The 14001-nt window shown below is 41.2% G+C and overlaps 1 protein-coding gene across 4 annotated transcripts in view; it reads left to right on the top strand.

Moving 5' to 3' along the window:
* ERBB4 (erb-b2 receptor tyrosine kinase 4) overlaps positions 1–14001 on the top strand; it is a 912234-nt gene that overhangs the window by 685465 nt on the left and 212768 nt on the right. For all 4 annotated transcript variants that reach the window (XM_066626312.1, XM_066626139.1, XM_066626395.1 and 1 more), the window contains exons 11-13: positions 1487–1577; positions 5892–6091; positions 10189–10321. In XM_066626312.1, coding sequence (XP_066482409.1) covers positions 1487–1577; positions 5892–6091; positions 10189–10321 — 424 coding nt within the window. The remainder of the gene's footprint in view (positions 1–1486; positions 1578–5891; positions 6092–10188; positions 10322–14001) is intronic.

Genomic DNA, 14001 nt, shown 5'->3' with positions numbered 1-14001 from the left:
AAAATTTAATATTGATTTACAGACTATCAAGTGAATGCCTCCCCCCTCATTTGAAGATAGTCATTTCTGGCATTAGATGTGCTTTCCCAGCAAAAATGGACTGCTTAAAAGTACATGGTGACAGAAGCAGCAATTTAATCTAAACAGTTTCTTTGGAAGGGAAATTGACCCATTTTCCACACGCTACCCATTGTGGCAGCATAGGAGAAATTGTGTGCATTTCCCTTTAAAATGACTCATCACATAGCAGGAATTGATTTTTATTCTCCAGGTGCTGTCATTATGTGACTTACCTTATACTCACTGAACAATGTTTAAACATAATGGTTTCTGTTATTTTATCTACTGCATTTTGTATTACCGTGGCTGCTACAGAGATAAAATTGAATATGATTTGATTAACTCTGTTAAGATTTTCTTCTCTTTCCCTGATTAATATTCTCAAATTCTTAAATGAGAATATTGGAAGCTTAGAATATCTTCAAAGGAAATTAGATATACTATTAAAAACTTTAAAAATAATCAATTTCTAGATGAACATTATAAAGCACTTCGAAAACTTTTCCTGTAGAAAATACTATTAGCCAGTGTATTAGTACAGAGAAAATGCCCAGATCATGAGACAATGCTCAGACAGTATTAATACCAAAAGTAAGAAAACAAATCCTTCAAAGACAGAATTGTGCAGGATAATGGTTCTTTTGAATTATGGCTTTAAATAAAATATCGCCTGCTATTAACTATTCTACTATTACAGTATATCCAAATATAATTAGGATGGCTAAGTAGATTTTATGGCAGGGAGAAATAATACCTACTAATAAATAGTAATATCAGATAATTGGTAAACATCATCCATTAACTAAGAGAAATGAAACAAGAAGGAGCTATAATAGTATACTGAAAAAGCATAAGAGCTTGTTGAATGGTCATAGAAGTATATTCAAAGTTGGAAGCTTTATACGAGTGGAAGCTCGTATTAGTGGTTTTTTCAGGTTTATCTACACAATTAAAGGAAATAATACTCATGAATGGATTGAAATTGGCATAATATTATTTGAAAAGAGGCACTTGACTGAGTGTCCATTATCCTCATTTGCTATTTGCAACAGCAAAGAACTACTTGCCATAGTAATAAAGATGAATAAAGACACTCCTGGTATTCATCTGGGAGTGACAAGAATTGAAAGTTTGCCTTCAAGCAATGTTGCATTTATTAAACAAGGTTACCTTGATGAGTTGGGTGCTGCATTATTCCAGATACACTTCTGTGAGATATCAGTGTACCCACACATGGTTGTTCCCTAAACTGCCCTAAACACGAATGGCTGAGTTTAAATCTTCAAGGGATAATTATGGGTCAAATAAGGTTGATATATTCCAAGGAAGATGTTCCCAATTAAATAACTGGATTGTGCTGTTATTAGTCTGTTCTAGCAAAAATGGTAGAGACGTTCTCTAACATCTCTGTTGTCATCCTCTTTAGGTTTTCTGAATATACAGTCATGGCCAGAAAACATGACAGATTTTAGTGTGTTTTCAAACCTGGTTACCATAGGTGGAAGAGCACTATACAGGTGGGATACTTTTTAAAAAAAAATTTCTTAGTATTCTCACTTTTTTAAAAATCTACCCTCAGAAATTTTAATTTAGTTATGTGTGTTGAATTCCTTTATTTAAAAGTTCGGTCACACTGAGCTCTTGATAACAGGGGTCTAATCTACCCCAGCATATGCACAGATCTCATCTAACCCAATCTGCACTGTTCTCAATGGATTGCTAAAATATATTTCCTTTTCTATTTGCAATATATATGCAAAAATATGTTAGTTGTTCCTTTTATTCGGGTCCAGCAGATTCAGCCATGCTCGTGATAACAAAATTCATAATAAGGGAAGGCTTTAATGGCCAAGTCAAGGATTTACTCCCCCTCCCCATAACTCATTACGAGCCAAACCATAATTTCAACAAAGTTCAGGCTCAGCTTGTAATAGACTTACTGAAAGCCTTGCTAGGATGGGGGCGATGGACAGGGGGACTGGCAGCAGCAACTAGTGTTGGCAGATGCCTTGTAGAGTTGTGATTAAGGCCTCATGCATAGAATTGTACATGCCATAATGCCAACTCAACCTATTTTTTAGATATAAAGGCAGTACCCCCAGGTTCAGTATACCAACATTTCAAGTTTTTTCAGAGAATTTTTGGTTAAAAAATAAATAAATAAAACCACACAGTATTCTGAGAAATCTCCAAACTACCTCCAACAGCGAATGTCAACTGGTGTCATCCGGTGATGGGGGTGTCAGCTGGTGATGGGGGTGTTGGTGGGTGGAACAGGGTGAAGAGGGAGAGAAACGGGAGTTACTAGGCAGTGAGGGGGCATGAGAGGTGGAACAGGGGTGGATTCCAGTGGCACCAGCATGTGCCAGATCCTAACCCCTTTTCTCCTCTTCTCTCTCCCTTACTGTCCTTGGACTTGTGTCAGCAAAATATTTGGCACAGATTTGAGGAGACCCATTGGGTCAGCAGGGGCTTGATTTGGGGTAAGGGAACAAAAGTTTTTATGGACTGCCTCCCCCCCCCCTTGCAATATACAACCTGCGCTCCATTGGTGCTCCTGCATTAGCAGGGGAGATTTAGGGCCCGATCCAGACCCATGCGTGCTGGCTCACTGCTGACACACACTGTCGCAAACGTGCGTTGCAAACCCCTGGACTTCTGCTGCTTTAGATGGAGGATTTCATACTATTCCACTTGATTGGCAGGAGTCTGTGAAACAAGGAAAACTCAGGATTTACTGCAGTATTTCTTCCTTTGTCCTATAACTGAGAATATTAGGAATAGATTTCTTTTTGAACTGTTGAAGAGGATAGAGTTCTGGTCTAATTTGTAGACGATTGATCTTGTGTTTTCAGATAAACAAACAAGTGTCCCAGAGAGTGGCCACTTTTGAGTTCGCTTTGATGAAATCAAAACAAAAATGTTATGGATAGCCATGTTCCTGACTGTATTTTGATCAGTGATATTTTGGGATGTGCAATAATTACATTGTTCAATTTGATCTGGGGAGCTTTATTTAATCTTGTTTTCTGTCCGTTTTGTTATGGCTTGTGACTGAACAGCTACATTTCAATTCATTCAGTGTTGCTTTGAATGTTGTCTGTCACAATATGTGCTAACTCTGCAATCTACTGTTTGGCACTCCAGTTTCATAATGGATGTTGCTGCTCTTTTTTCATCAGTTGTTGCCTTCTGTTACCCTGGAATTTTGTGTCTTGCAAGGCAAAATAATATAGTAATGCTGGATGGACTGTTGAGAAGTTTGTACCAGCATTATAGAATCTCTCTCTCTCTCTCTCTCTCTCTCTCTCTCTCTCTCTCTCTCTCTGATATCAAAGCTGATATGCACAAAAGTTGCTGGGAGGAGGGAAAAGACAGAAACAGAAGAGCCATGAAGTAATATATCTGAGTAATATATGCTGCAACCCATGGAAGAAAGAGTAGTGAATCAGTCAAAGGATCCTTCCAGTGTTGTCAACAATGGTCCAAACATATTATAAATAGCTAGGAAACCTTGAGATTTGAATTACAATCTTGCACTGGCTTTAGTGGTATTGGTTTTTGTCTAGAACAACTAGAAAATAATGATTTTCTCTTTAAAAAGATCAAATAAATCTGCAGAGCACTGGTTTCTCATAAACTAAATTTTAGCATCACTAGCTTTCAACTCTGGAATGCTATGCTATCCACTTCACAGAGTTGAGAATTTTTTGCTTGATGTTATGAAAATGACTATAAAAAATCATAGGCAAAGGAATAAGGAATCTCTTTGGAATTGATAATTGTATTTCATTTTAATGTAAACAGTATAAGTGTGGCTCCAGTGGAATAAAACCCTTATATGTTGAACTGCAGTTCATCATTTCCTCTCAAGATAATAAGCTGTTGCAATATTGCTTTGTTTCATGATTCTGTGTCTTTTTAACTGAAAACAATTCCATCTGGATGAATCTAATTTGGATGACAGGACCTTGGGATATGGACACAACAGCTTCTGCTTCCTTGAGAACTGTATCTCAGATTGGACACCCATCTTTTTCCTATGTGTGGTGGGGAAGTTTGATCTCATTTTTTCCCTGCAATCCACTGGGTGCACCTTTCCTGCCAAGAAATTTGGGTAGCCATTCATGGGCATAACTATTGAATAGGATGCACATAGGCATGCACCATATAGCCATAAAATCCTCTGTGTGTGTGTGTGTGTGTGTGTGTGTGTGTGTGTGTGTGTGTGTGTGTGTGTGTGTGTATGGGCCTTAAAGCTGCAATTATGCTCCCACATACCATTTTAGAATTGACCATGTAGTATGACTACTACGCCTGTTGAATTTTACACATGCACGCCCAGGGACATCTGGCTATCTCAGAGGAGGAACAGGCAACCTGTTAACAGAACAAAAAACTCAATCTCATTCCCCCATTGTGCATAAACAGAAGATGGCAGGGTGAAGATATGATCCTGATCCTGCCAGCCATTGTTTGAGAACCCTGACCCATGTTTTCAGGCGTGGGCCTGTTTCATAGTCCTGTTGTGCCCACAGAAGAAAGGTCCTTTCTTGCATCATGAACTTCTCATCATGAAGCCATGATGTGTATGCGCAACCTCCTGATTTTAGAAATGGGTTATGTCAGAATGCCAGATGTAAGGGAGGGCACCAGGATGCAGGTCTCTTGTTATCTGGTGTGCTCCCTGGGGCATTTGGTGGGCCGCTATGAGATACAGGAAGCTGGACTAGATGGGCCTATGGCCTGATCCAGTGGGGCTATTCTTATGTTCTTATGTTCAAAATCATCCTGACCCCAGGAGGGTTTGGTACATGAACAGCCAAGCTTTGTAAGACTCTAATTTAGTCTTTGTAACAAATAAGGAGTCCTCTAAAGCACTAACCATCAAGCCTAAACTCAGAACTTTCCAATTATGTGGCATTCTTACCAATAATAGTCAACACAAAATGTGGCACAACCCATGTTCAAGTCACAGTTTCTTTTTTAATTTAGTCACAAATACTTGCTTTCTCTTGAATACTTGGTTCATTCAGGATTTTCTTCCATCTGGGACTTGGGTTCAAAAGTAACTGGCAACTTAATAATAACATTTATCTATGCTTCCCCCCTTTTCTTTTTTTCTTTTGCATAAAATAAAATAAAGCATTAAAAAAACCCTTGTTCAGGTTCAGTCAATTTGACGCTTGTCCACTCTTCCAGTGTAGGTATTTTGATAGTTTGAAAAACATATTCTGTGTACCAAAAGTAAATGGGTACAGTCTGTGGTCATTTAACAATCACAGTGTTGCTTTTTGGAAATTGCCCTGGTCGTGGTGATGGCCTGAAGAGTCTACTCAGTGATATTGCTGGTTTATAGAATACCTTTCTCGCCATGATTGCATTCCTGCATGCGCCAATGATGATTCTGTAGATTCAACAAACCATTGTCAATGGCTACAGAAACGAGCTTTTATAAAATTTATTTTTTACCACTTTGAATTACTTGATAGCGTTGCTAATGGCATTCTCTCTTGCACTATTCTTTAAGTGACGTATGTGGGTGGCTTGTCTTGCTGTTGTGAAATCCCGGTTTGTTTTCATTAAACTTCTCTTTGTCTCTAAGCATTTGTGGCTTTGTGCTCTGCCTTAGTGCCAGCTCTGCTTCTAGAACAGAGTAGTCTGGATGGTTTAAAAAAGCCTGAATTAGATTACTTTCCCATCCTATCACAGTCAGGCCGTATGCTTTGATGTAGTGGTTGTCACTAAGCAACAAAGGAAGTTTCTACAATGTGTGTACCTGTATATTACTATGGGCTTAGTTACTATTCTGTTCTTGTCTCTTCTTCCAGTGGCCTTTCTTTGCTTATTCTCAAGCAGCAGGGAATCAAATCTCTACAGTTTCAGTCCTTGAAACATATCAGTGCTGGCAACATCTACATAACGGACAATAGTAATTTGTGCTACTATCACACCATCAATTGGACCAGTCTCTTCAGTACTTCCAACCAAAAGACCATCATCCACAGAAATAAGAAGTCTGACAATTGCAGTAAGTGTTATGCTTATTTTGCAGTGTGTACCGAACAAGAGAGTCTCAACAAGCACCCGTATTTCATAGTATGTGACTATTTGTCTATTTGAAATAACAAAACGCAGATCACCTTTAATAATAGAACAGAAACCAATCTCTCTCTCTCTCCCTCTCTCACAGATAGAGAGAGGGAGGGAGGGAGGGAAATTGATAATAATTTACATGTGGAATAATGTGACATTATCACATGAGTATGCAACATTGTTGTATAAATCAAATCAAGGTAAAGGTGACAGTCTGATTAATTTTTAACTTGCACAAGGTATTCTGTAGAAATGTAACTGAAGAGGAAAGCAGGTCTTCATCTGCACCCATACTCTGGAGCCCACAGTGCGGGGAGGCTGATGCATGTCCATGCGCCGGTCTAACTCCCTTCTGAGTGGCGCAAAAGTGCTTTACAGCATTTTTGCAACACTCTTGGGCTGGCGCAAGGGACTTGTGCCGGCCCAAGTGGCCATTAGGATTGTGCCCTTAGGCTCTTCAATTGTGACTGTTCATCATGGGCTTCCAAATGAAACATGGATGGCACAGATTTGTTGAGCATTTAAAGCCTTTTGCTAAAAATGGAGCTTGTTGCTTATGTAAGTGAAAGAACCACAAATCCTATCTTAGGATGGTTCTTTCAAGCTACATTTTCTTGAAGCCTTTACCCAGCACATCAAAGGAAAAATGTGGCTTGATGAAGATTCCTTTTAACATTATTGTTGGTGATTTCAAAGAAGCATCTGCAGTTTGAAGAGCCTGAGTAAGGCAGCAGTGTTTGAAAATGTGGGAGAAGGGCTTGGCATATTCATTTATCTAATGCAATTATATACTGATAATTGAATCACGTTTGCCAAAACTATTTAAAATCATTACGCTTTAATTGAAGCACAAACACTTCAGTTCTGCTGTTAAAAATTATCCAGAACTAGCATCAGTCATGGACTTTAAAGCTATACCTTGACCTTAATTAAGCAACGGCCATACGTCCACACAGGCAGCTTTATGAGATGAGAAATTCTGATATAGTGGGTTTAGTTTACTATTGGTTGAGTCTGGCTAGAAACATTCACTTGAGGGACTTCTTCCAAACCCCTGCACAAACTTTTAAAGTAATAGATATAGCATAGTAATAGTCTTACTTTCCTAGCTAGAATTATGTAACTTTAAAGGTCCTAACAGAAGTGAGGAAAGATGAGAAGTAGCAGCTGTCTGGCTTTCCATAATCAACCTGACATAAAGAAGAATGTTGACCAAAATGTGAAGTTCCTAAGTGGAATCATTAGTCCATCTAACCTTTTACTGTCTTCTCAGGCTAGTAATGGCTCTCCACGGTCTCAGGCAGGGCTCTTTTCCCAATCCTGCTACTTGAAATGCTTCATCTGGAAAATGAAAAAAAAATGAATTTGGGACATCAGGCATGCATAGCTTATGCTTTACCACTGACCTATGAGCCATTTCCATGGTGATTGCAGTTTATTGCTGAAGATCAGTGGACCTAAGAGAGATGTATGGGCAAAATGCAGTATGAGATAGAGAGATTTAGGGCCCAGTCCCAAAGAGTGCATGCCAGCTTACCTCTGGCACGCACTGTCGCAAATGTGCTGCAAGATACCAGTGCTAGTTCAGTGCTGGGCTAGCGCCATTGGAGCACTGGAACTCTGCCGCTTGGTGGTCACGCAGACCACTGGGCAGCTGAGAGGTAGGTGGGGGATGGGAGAGGGGAGGCATTCCAGGATGGGGGGAGGTGGAGGGAGGGCGGGGAGAGGGCAAGGAGGAGGAGGTGTGCCGGATGGAGGAAGTTCTACCAAATCTTGAGTCTCCGTGTCGGGCCATCTGCCCAACACGGAGGCTCTAAATGCTATGCCGACCCTTGTCGTAGAATTGAGTAGCCCCATTGCGGGGCGACTCACTTTACCTGGGGGGGGAGGGACAAAAGTCCCCTTCTCCAGAGGAGGCAGCAGCAACTGCCTAAGGCACACTGAATGCAGCGGCAACCATTTTTGGCGCTGCTGCAGCCCCGTGCACTGGGCAGCTCAGTATTGGGCTGTTAGTCATTAGGAGAGTCGTGACTTGAACCTGTGAAGAAAGATTAATCATCACTATAATTTTTTTCTTAATGTAAATGGGGCCTCTGTATACTTATATGTCTATAGACGACCCCTTTAATGGTCTAATCCTGTCCAATTTTCCAGCTCTAATGCAGCCATGCCAACAGGTCATGTGCTGCATCCTGCGCTGTGGAGGGGGGTGATCACAGATGCCTCCTCAAGGTAAGGGAACATTTCTTCCCTTACCTACAGGCTGCATTGCAGCTGCATCAACCCTGGAAAGTTGATTGGGCCCTAAGTGTGCAATTATGTAACATACAAATGTCTGGACCTTTCTATTTTATACAGAGAAAACCTAATTGGTGGGAGACTTCTGCTATTTATCATTATTTAGCACTGAGTTGGTGCCAGCAATATGGTGTGCAGTGGAAAACAGAACTGGCCCTTCTCCATACAGTAACAACAACAACAACAACAACAACAACAACAACAGTATTTATATACCGCTTTTCAACAAGAAATTCACAAAGCGGTTTACAGAAAAACTTAAATAACTAATGGCTCCCTGTCCCAAAAGGGCTCACAATCTAAAAAAATGCAACACCAGCAGACAGCCACTAGAAAAGACACTGCTGGGGTGAGGTGGGCCAGTTACTCTCCCCCTGCTAAATAAAAGAGGAGCACCCACTTGAAAAAGTGCCTCTTAACCAGTTAGCAGGGGTCCAGTATTTGAAACCACGGGCTGAGAGTCTTTATCTAAACTCTGGGACTATAAACTTTTTGAAGATCTTGATTTTAACTAGCACAGGCAACTCCTGATAACTTGCTGGGTCAGGCTAATAATCTCTGAAAATTTGCTCCCCTCTTGTAAGTAATTTGCATGCTTCATTTTTGTATAATGAAAGAGTTGGTCCCAACTCTGGGCAAGATAAGCAATGGGACTGAGAAATGTTGCAGCTCTTTCTCCTCGATTATTGGGAACAATAGACTCGTGTGAACGGGGAAGAACAAAACAGCACCTAAGAGCTTTGTAGTGCTTTGCCAGTTCTGTTTTGTAAAGCCACAGCTTGCTCATAAACACCTTCAGTCAATTAAGTTTATAAGTCTTTGTGGCCTAATTGACTTTATTCCTGCTTGCTTAATTAACTGAGTAATATTGTTGTGGAACTTTCCGTTAATAAAAGAGACTGACAAGCCATGTTTTTAATGAAAGATTACTCACAGGTTTATGTCTTATATACTGTAGGTATGAAGAGGGTTTTGTTTTCATCTTTATTGAGAGAGACAAAAAAGAAATTCCTTGTCAAACTTTCCAGAAGGCCCTTCCAGGGCACCAGCCTTAGAAAAATGTGGCAGTACATTTTTGGAATTTCTCCATAATGTAAAAAAAATTTTTTTTTTTAAATAGGCTTACTAAACAATTCTTCATTTCTTTATTGCAGTGAATATCTGAACAAAAACCAGACTCATTCAACCCAAGTGAAAAATCATTAGGATTGCATTTTTATTGTCCTATCAGTGGAGGGGGAGATAGGATTGGGCTGTTAGGCAGTTTACACATCTGAGGGCACAAGCCTAACCAGGTTAACTTAGAAGTAAGTTCTATTTTGTTCAATGAGGCTTACTCAGTGTGGTTAGGAAAGTGTGGTTAGGATTGCAGCCTAAGTCCATTTATAGATTACCTGTAAAATCACAGGTCAAAAACTCAAGACATAATCTGAGATGAAGAGGAGGAACAGCAATTACAACACTAAATATCTCCCAAAACTACTGGAACAATTTACATGATTTCTGAAACAATAGCAGGTCAAACCTCCCTAAGAAGAGGTGGTTCTACCTGTGCAGTGCCACCACAGAGAAGGCACTACTCCGTTATTTACTTTAGGGTAGATCTGTGGTACGGTAAAATGTTCAAACTGCAACTGTTTTCATTGACATGGGGGAAAATCTGCATTCTAAATGTGGGAATAATGCTCACCATTAAGCACGTTACATATTTGTGCTTCTGTCTTTATTTTGCAGCTGCTGAAGGAATGGTGTGCAGCTCTTTATGCTCAAAAGATGGATGTTGGGGGCCAGGACCAGATCAATGTTTGTCCTGTGCACATTTCATCCGGGGAAGGACCTGTGTCAAAGCTTGTAATCTTTACAATGGGTAAGACTCTTTTTCTGCAAGCTTACTTTTTTCCTTTTCCAGAAGTATACTGGTTATATAGTTCCTATCTACCATTAAGTACCTATTGCTATTTTATTATTATTTTAGAAAATGTTGTACTGTACCAGTTGCCTCAGCAGCAAGGGAATGTGTTTCCTTTCTTCCCTTCCCTTACACTCTGAGTGAGGGCAATGGGAAGACTTTGTCGGGCTTTAGGGTGCCAGATAAGGCTGGCTTTTTGACACTCTGATATTATTACATTCATAATGTGATCTCTGATTGACTGGGACAATGCAGAAAGAAGGGGAAATGATAACACTGCACATGATTTGTGAGCAAGCACTAGGATAAAAAAAGATGAAAAGAAGAGTTAGGGAGGTTTGTGGTTCCTCCCTCTCAAAGTGTAGTTTTTACCCCTGAAATGTTCAGGGGTAAAAATCTGAGACATCACTAGGTTAATTTAATTGATTCTGTAGAGTCTTATTATGGGTGACCCTCCCCTTTAAAGTACATCCTATACTTGAGTGATTGGAGGAAAGAGTGTTTAACTTCTTAAGTAGACGGTATGCTTCAATTAAACATGTGTGAAACCACTTTTTTGATGCAAGGACTGAAAGACAGACTCTTTCCAGAGGGTATATGAAAGAAGCCCAAATTACCCATTAGCATCTAGTAATCATCACCAATTTCCCCTGAAAGAGTTTTCTTTTCAAAATCTGTAATGAAAAACCTTTTTGCAAAATCTTCCTAGGTATAATTTTAGATGGTGTTCCTCTGGATATTCAAGAACTACACTGAAAAGAATTAAAAAAAAAAACACCCCAGTTCATATACATCCAAGAGTTGAATTTCAATGGTACATAATTTCATGCTTCATAATTGTCCCTCCTGGAATGGGGCTGTTCTTTGGTGCCTTAACCACCCACTCAAAGCCAAGCAGTTAGCAATAACTTGTGGGCCATGCAGGCCATGCATGCCTTATACACAGTCAAGCCACTGGTCCATCTAGCTTAGTGGTTCCCAAACTGGTGGTCACGACCCACCAAGGGAACTAGAAGCAGGGCATTCCCCCTTAAGAGCAGTGACCCTGTTCTGATGGCAGTGACAGTGCTGCAAAGATCACACTACCACTGCCATGGGGTTTTTTCTTATCTGGGGGGCAACACTAGCCTTCTGCAGGGTCCTGGAGGCTTGCAGCTCCCACTGATCTCCTCTACAGCCTGTTTACAAAGTCCTTCTCTCAAAGCTATTTCCAGTTTTGGAGAAAAGAGCTGTTTACAGTAGCCGCAATCAGAGGGGGCTACGAGCCTCCAGAACCCTGCAGGAGGCCAGTGCTGTCCCCAGGTAAGTAAAAAAGTTCCTTGGAAGCAGCAGCACTACAATCTCTGCAGCATTGTTGCTGCGCCTGCCCCACCCACACAAACACCTTTCTGGTTCCCAACTTCCCTTATAGGAGTTTGGGAACCACTGATCTAGCTCAATATTGCTGACGAGCAGTGACTCTCCAAAGTTTCAGACAGGAATTCTTTCTTGCCTGACATGGAGATAATGTGGTTTGAACTTGGGGCCTTTTCCCTGCAAAGCAAAACAAAAGTTCTTCCATGTAATATGTTCTTCCTAAACTTGGACTTAGCTTTCCTCTTACTATTTCTCTCTCCGCCTGTCAAGGATGTGAAATGTTTGTACAAGTGTTCCCTGGGAACTGTGGGAGTTCAAGTGGATACTGTGGATGCCCCATGCCTCTGGAGGCTCTTCTGAGCCCCACAGAGGCCTCACGCATCTGCCTGTGGCCTCTGCAGGCCTTAGAATGGCTGTTCAGACCGAAAAAGTCACTTCCAGTTTTTGTTTTGTATAACCAGAGGTGACGTTTTTGTGCCTTTAAAAGGCATTATGATGACCAGAGAAGCCACTGAGGATTTTTCTGACCTAAAGGCTATTCTGAGACCTGCAGAGGATGTAGGTGGATGCATGCAGCCTCTGTGGGGCTCAGAAGAGCCTCTGGAGATAAGAGGAGCACAGGGTGGGGGGGGGACTGGGGGCCATATCTGTGGATACGGGATCCGTGGATATGAGGGGCCCCCTATATTTTATGACAGTATGGTATCTTCTTTATCAGAGGATGAATGGCAAAAGTCTACACAGTATTTCATGACAGTATGGTATGTTCTTTATCAGAGGATGAATGGCAAAAGTCTACACAGTGGAGATGTGACTTCATGGTTGGGTGTAAGAAAAGATGAGTTAGGTAAATAGCTTATGCAGGTCTGGTGCAGGTTTGTGTGGACCCGTAGCGTGGGATCGGGCCTGGGAAGGGGGATAAGATATCGGCAGCAGAGGCAGCACTGATCCTGCCCCACACAGGTCCAATCTGTCTGTCTGCTCTCTGCCTCTCACTCCCTGCCCCTTTCTGTTTCTCCCTCTGACTTAACTGCTCTGGTGAGTGGCAGAAGATGCGCTGGAGTGAGTTGAAAGGTGCAGGCCTCACTGGTGCTGCTAAGTGGCATGCTGTTGGAGCGACTTTTGCAACAGGCAGTGGCTGCTTTATGGCAGCCAGCGCCAGCACAGGAGGTGTGCTGCCAGAGGGTGGTGTGCATGGGATTGTGGCCTCAGGCACATTCACTTGTCACTAGCACCACTATAAGATGTAAGTTCTAGATATGCGAATAAGACTCCAGGAGCAACTCTGTAGTTCTAAAGTCTGACTTGCAGTTGATTCTGTGTGTATTTCATTTGGATAAGACTTTTGTATTTTATTTTTGCACAGTGGTTTAAAATGTACACACACACAAAAAATCCGAGTTGCAACACTTTGAGAGAAAGCATTCTGGTTGAGTCTAGATCAGTAATTTCAGAATGGTTTTATTTTTTTACACCTCTTGGGGATATGAAAAATCTGATCATTTATTTCCATTGAGTCTTACACTTTTCTGCCCTAGAATCTTAAATATTCACATAAACTACATTTATATTATCTCAGTGCAATCATAGGCACGTTTACTCAGAAGTACCCCCATTGTCTTCAAAGAGGCTTATGCTTGGGAAAGTGTGTACAAATGGTAACTTCAGTTATACATGGTTTTTAAGGTTTTGGTGCAAATGAGGTGTGTATTAAAATATGGAGCTGAACAAATGGGATGCAAAAGAAACTCTTTTTTCCAATAAAAAGAGAACTGAATAGGTGCAGGCTGGATAGCAATCTCAGCAAGGACAAAGTGCTAACAAAAACGCTAACCCTAACACACTGTGGTTGTGCCCTGTTTTGTGCACCGCTAGCATGTGCTACTAAAATACCCACCACTGGCTACGTTATGCATTTATTGTAATGCAGTGGTTCTCAAATATTTTAGCACCAGGACCCACTTTTTAGAATGACAATCTGTCGGAACCCACTGGAAGTGATGTCATTAACCTGGAAGAGCTGCGATCAGCCAAAGGTCCCATTACACAGCACGCTCATGCTGTTATTTTGCATAGCTTGGAATTCAAACATTCCCGCTCAGAAGTCAAAACGGAACGCAGGCCTGGATCTTCTCCAACCACACAGTCCTCCCCCCTTTCCAGTGTCCCATCTTCCCACCTATTCAGGGCAAAGCACCAGGCCTCTCTCCCACCAGGAGCCCACCCTGCGCAGCAGCTCTGTCCTCTGTATTTTGAGCCCTGTATTTTCAATGGTGACTGAG

Source organism: Tiliqua scincoides, chromosome 1 (assembly GCF_035046505.1).
Source record: "Tiliqua scincoides isolate rTilSci1 chromosome 1, rTilSci1.hap2, whole genome shotgun sequence".
NCBI lineage: Eukaryota > Metazoa > Chordata > Lepidosauria > Squamata > Scincidae > Tiliqua > Tiliqua scincoides.
This window is presented reverse-complemented; position numbering and strand designations above follow the sequence as displayed.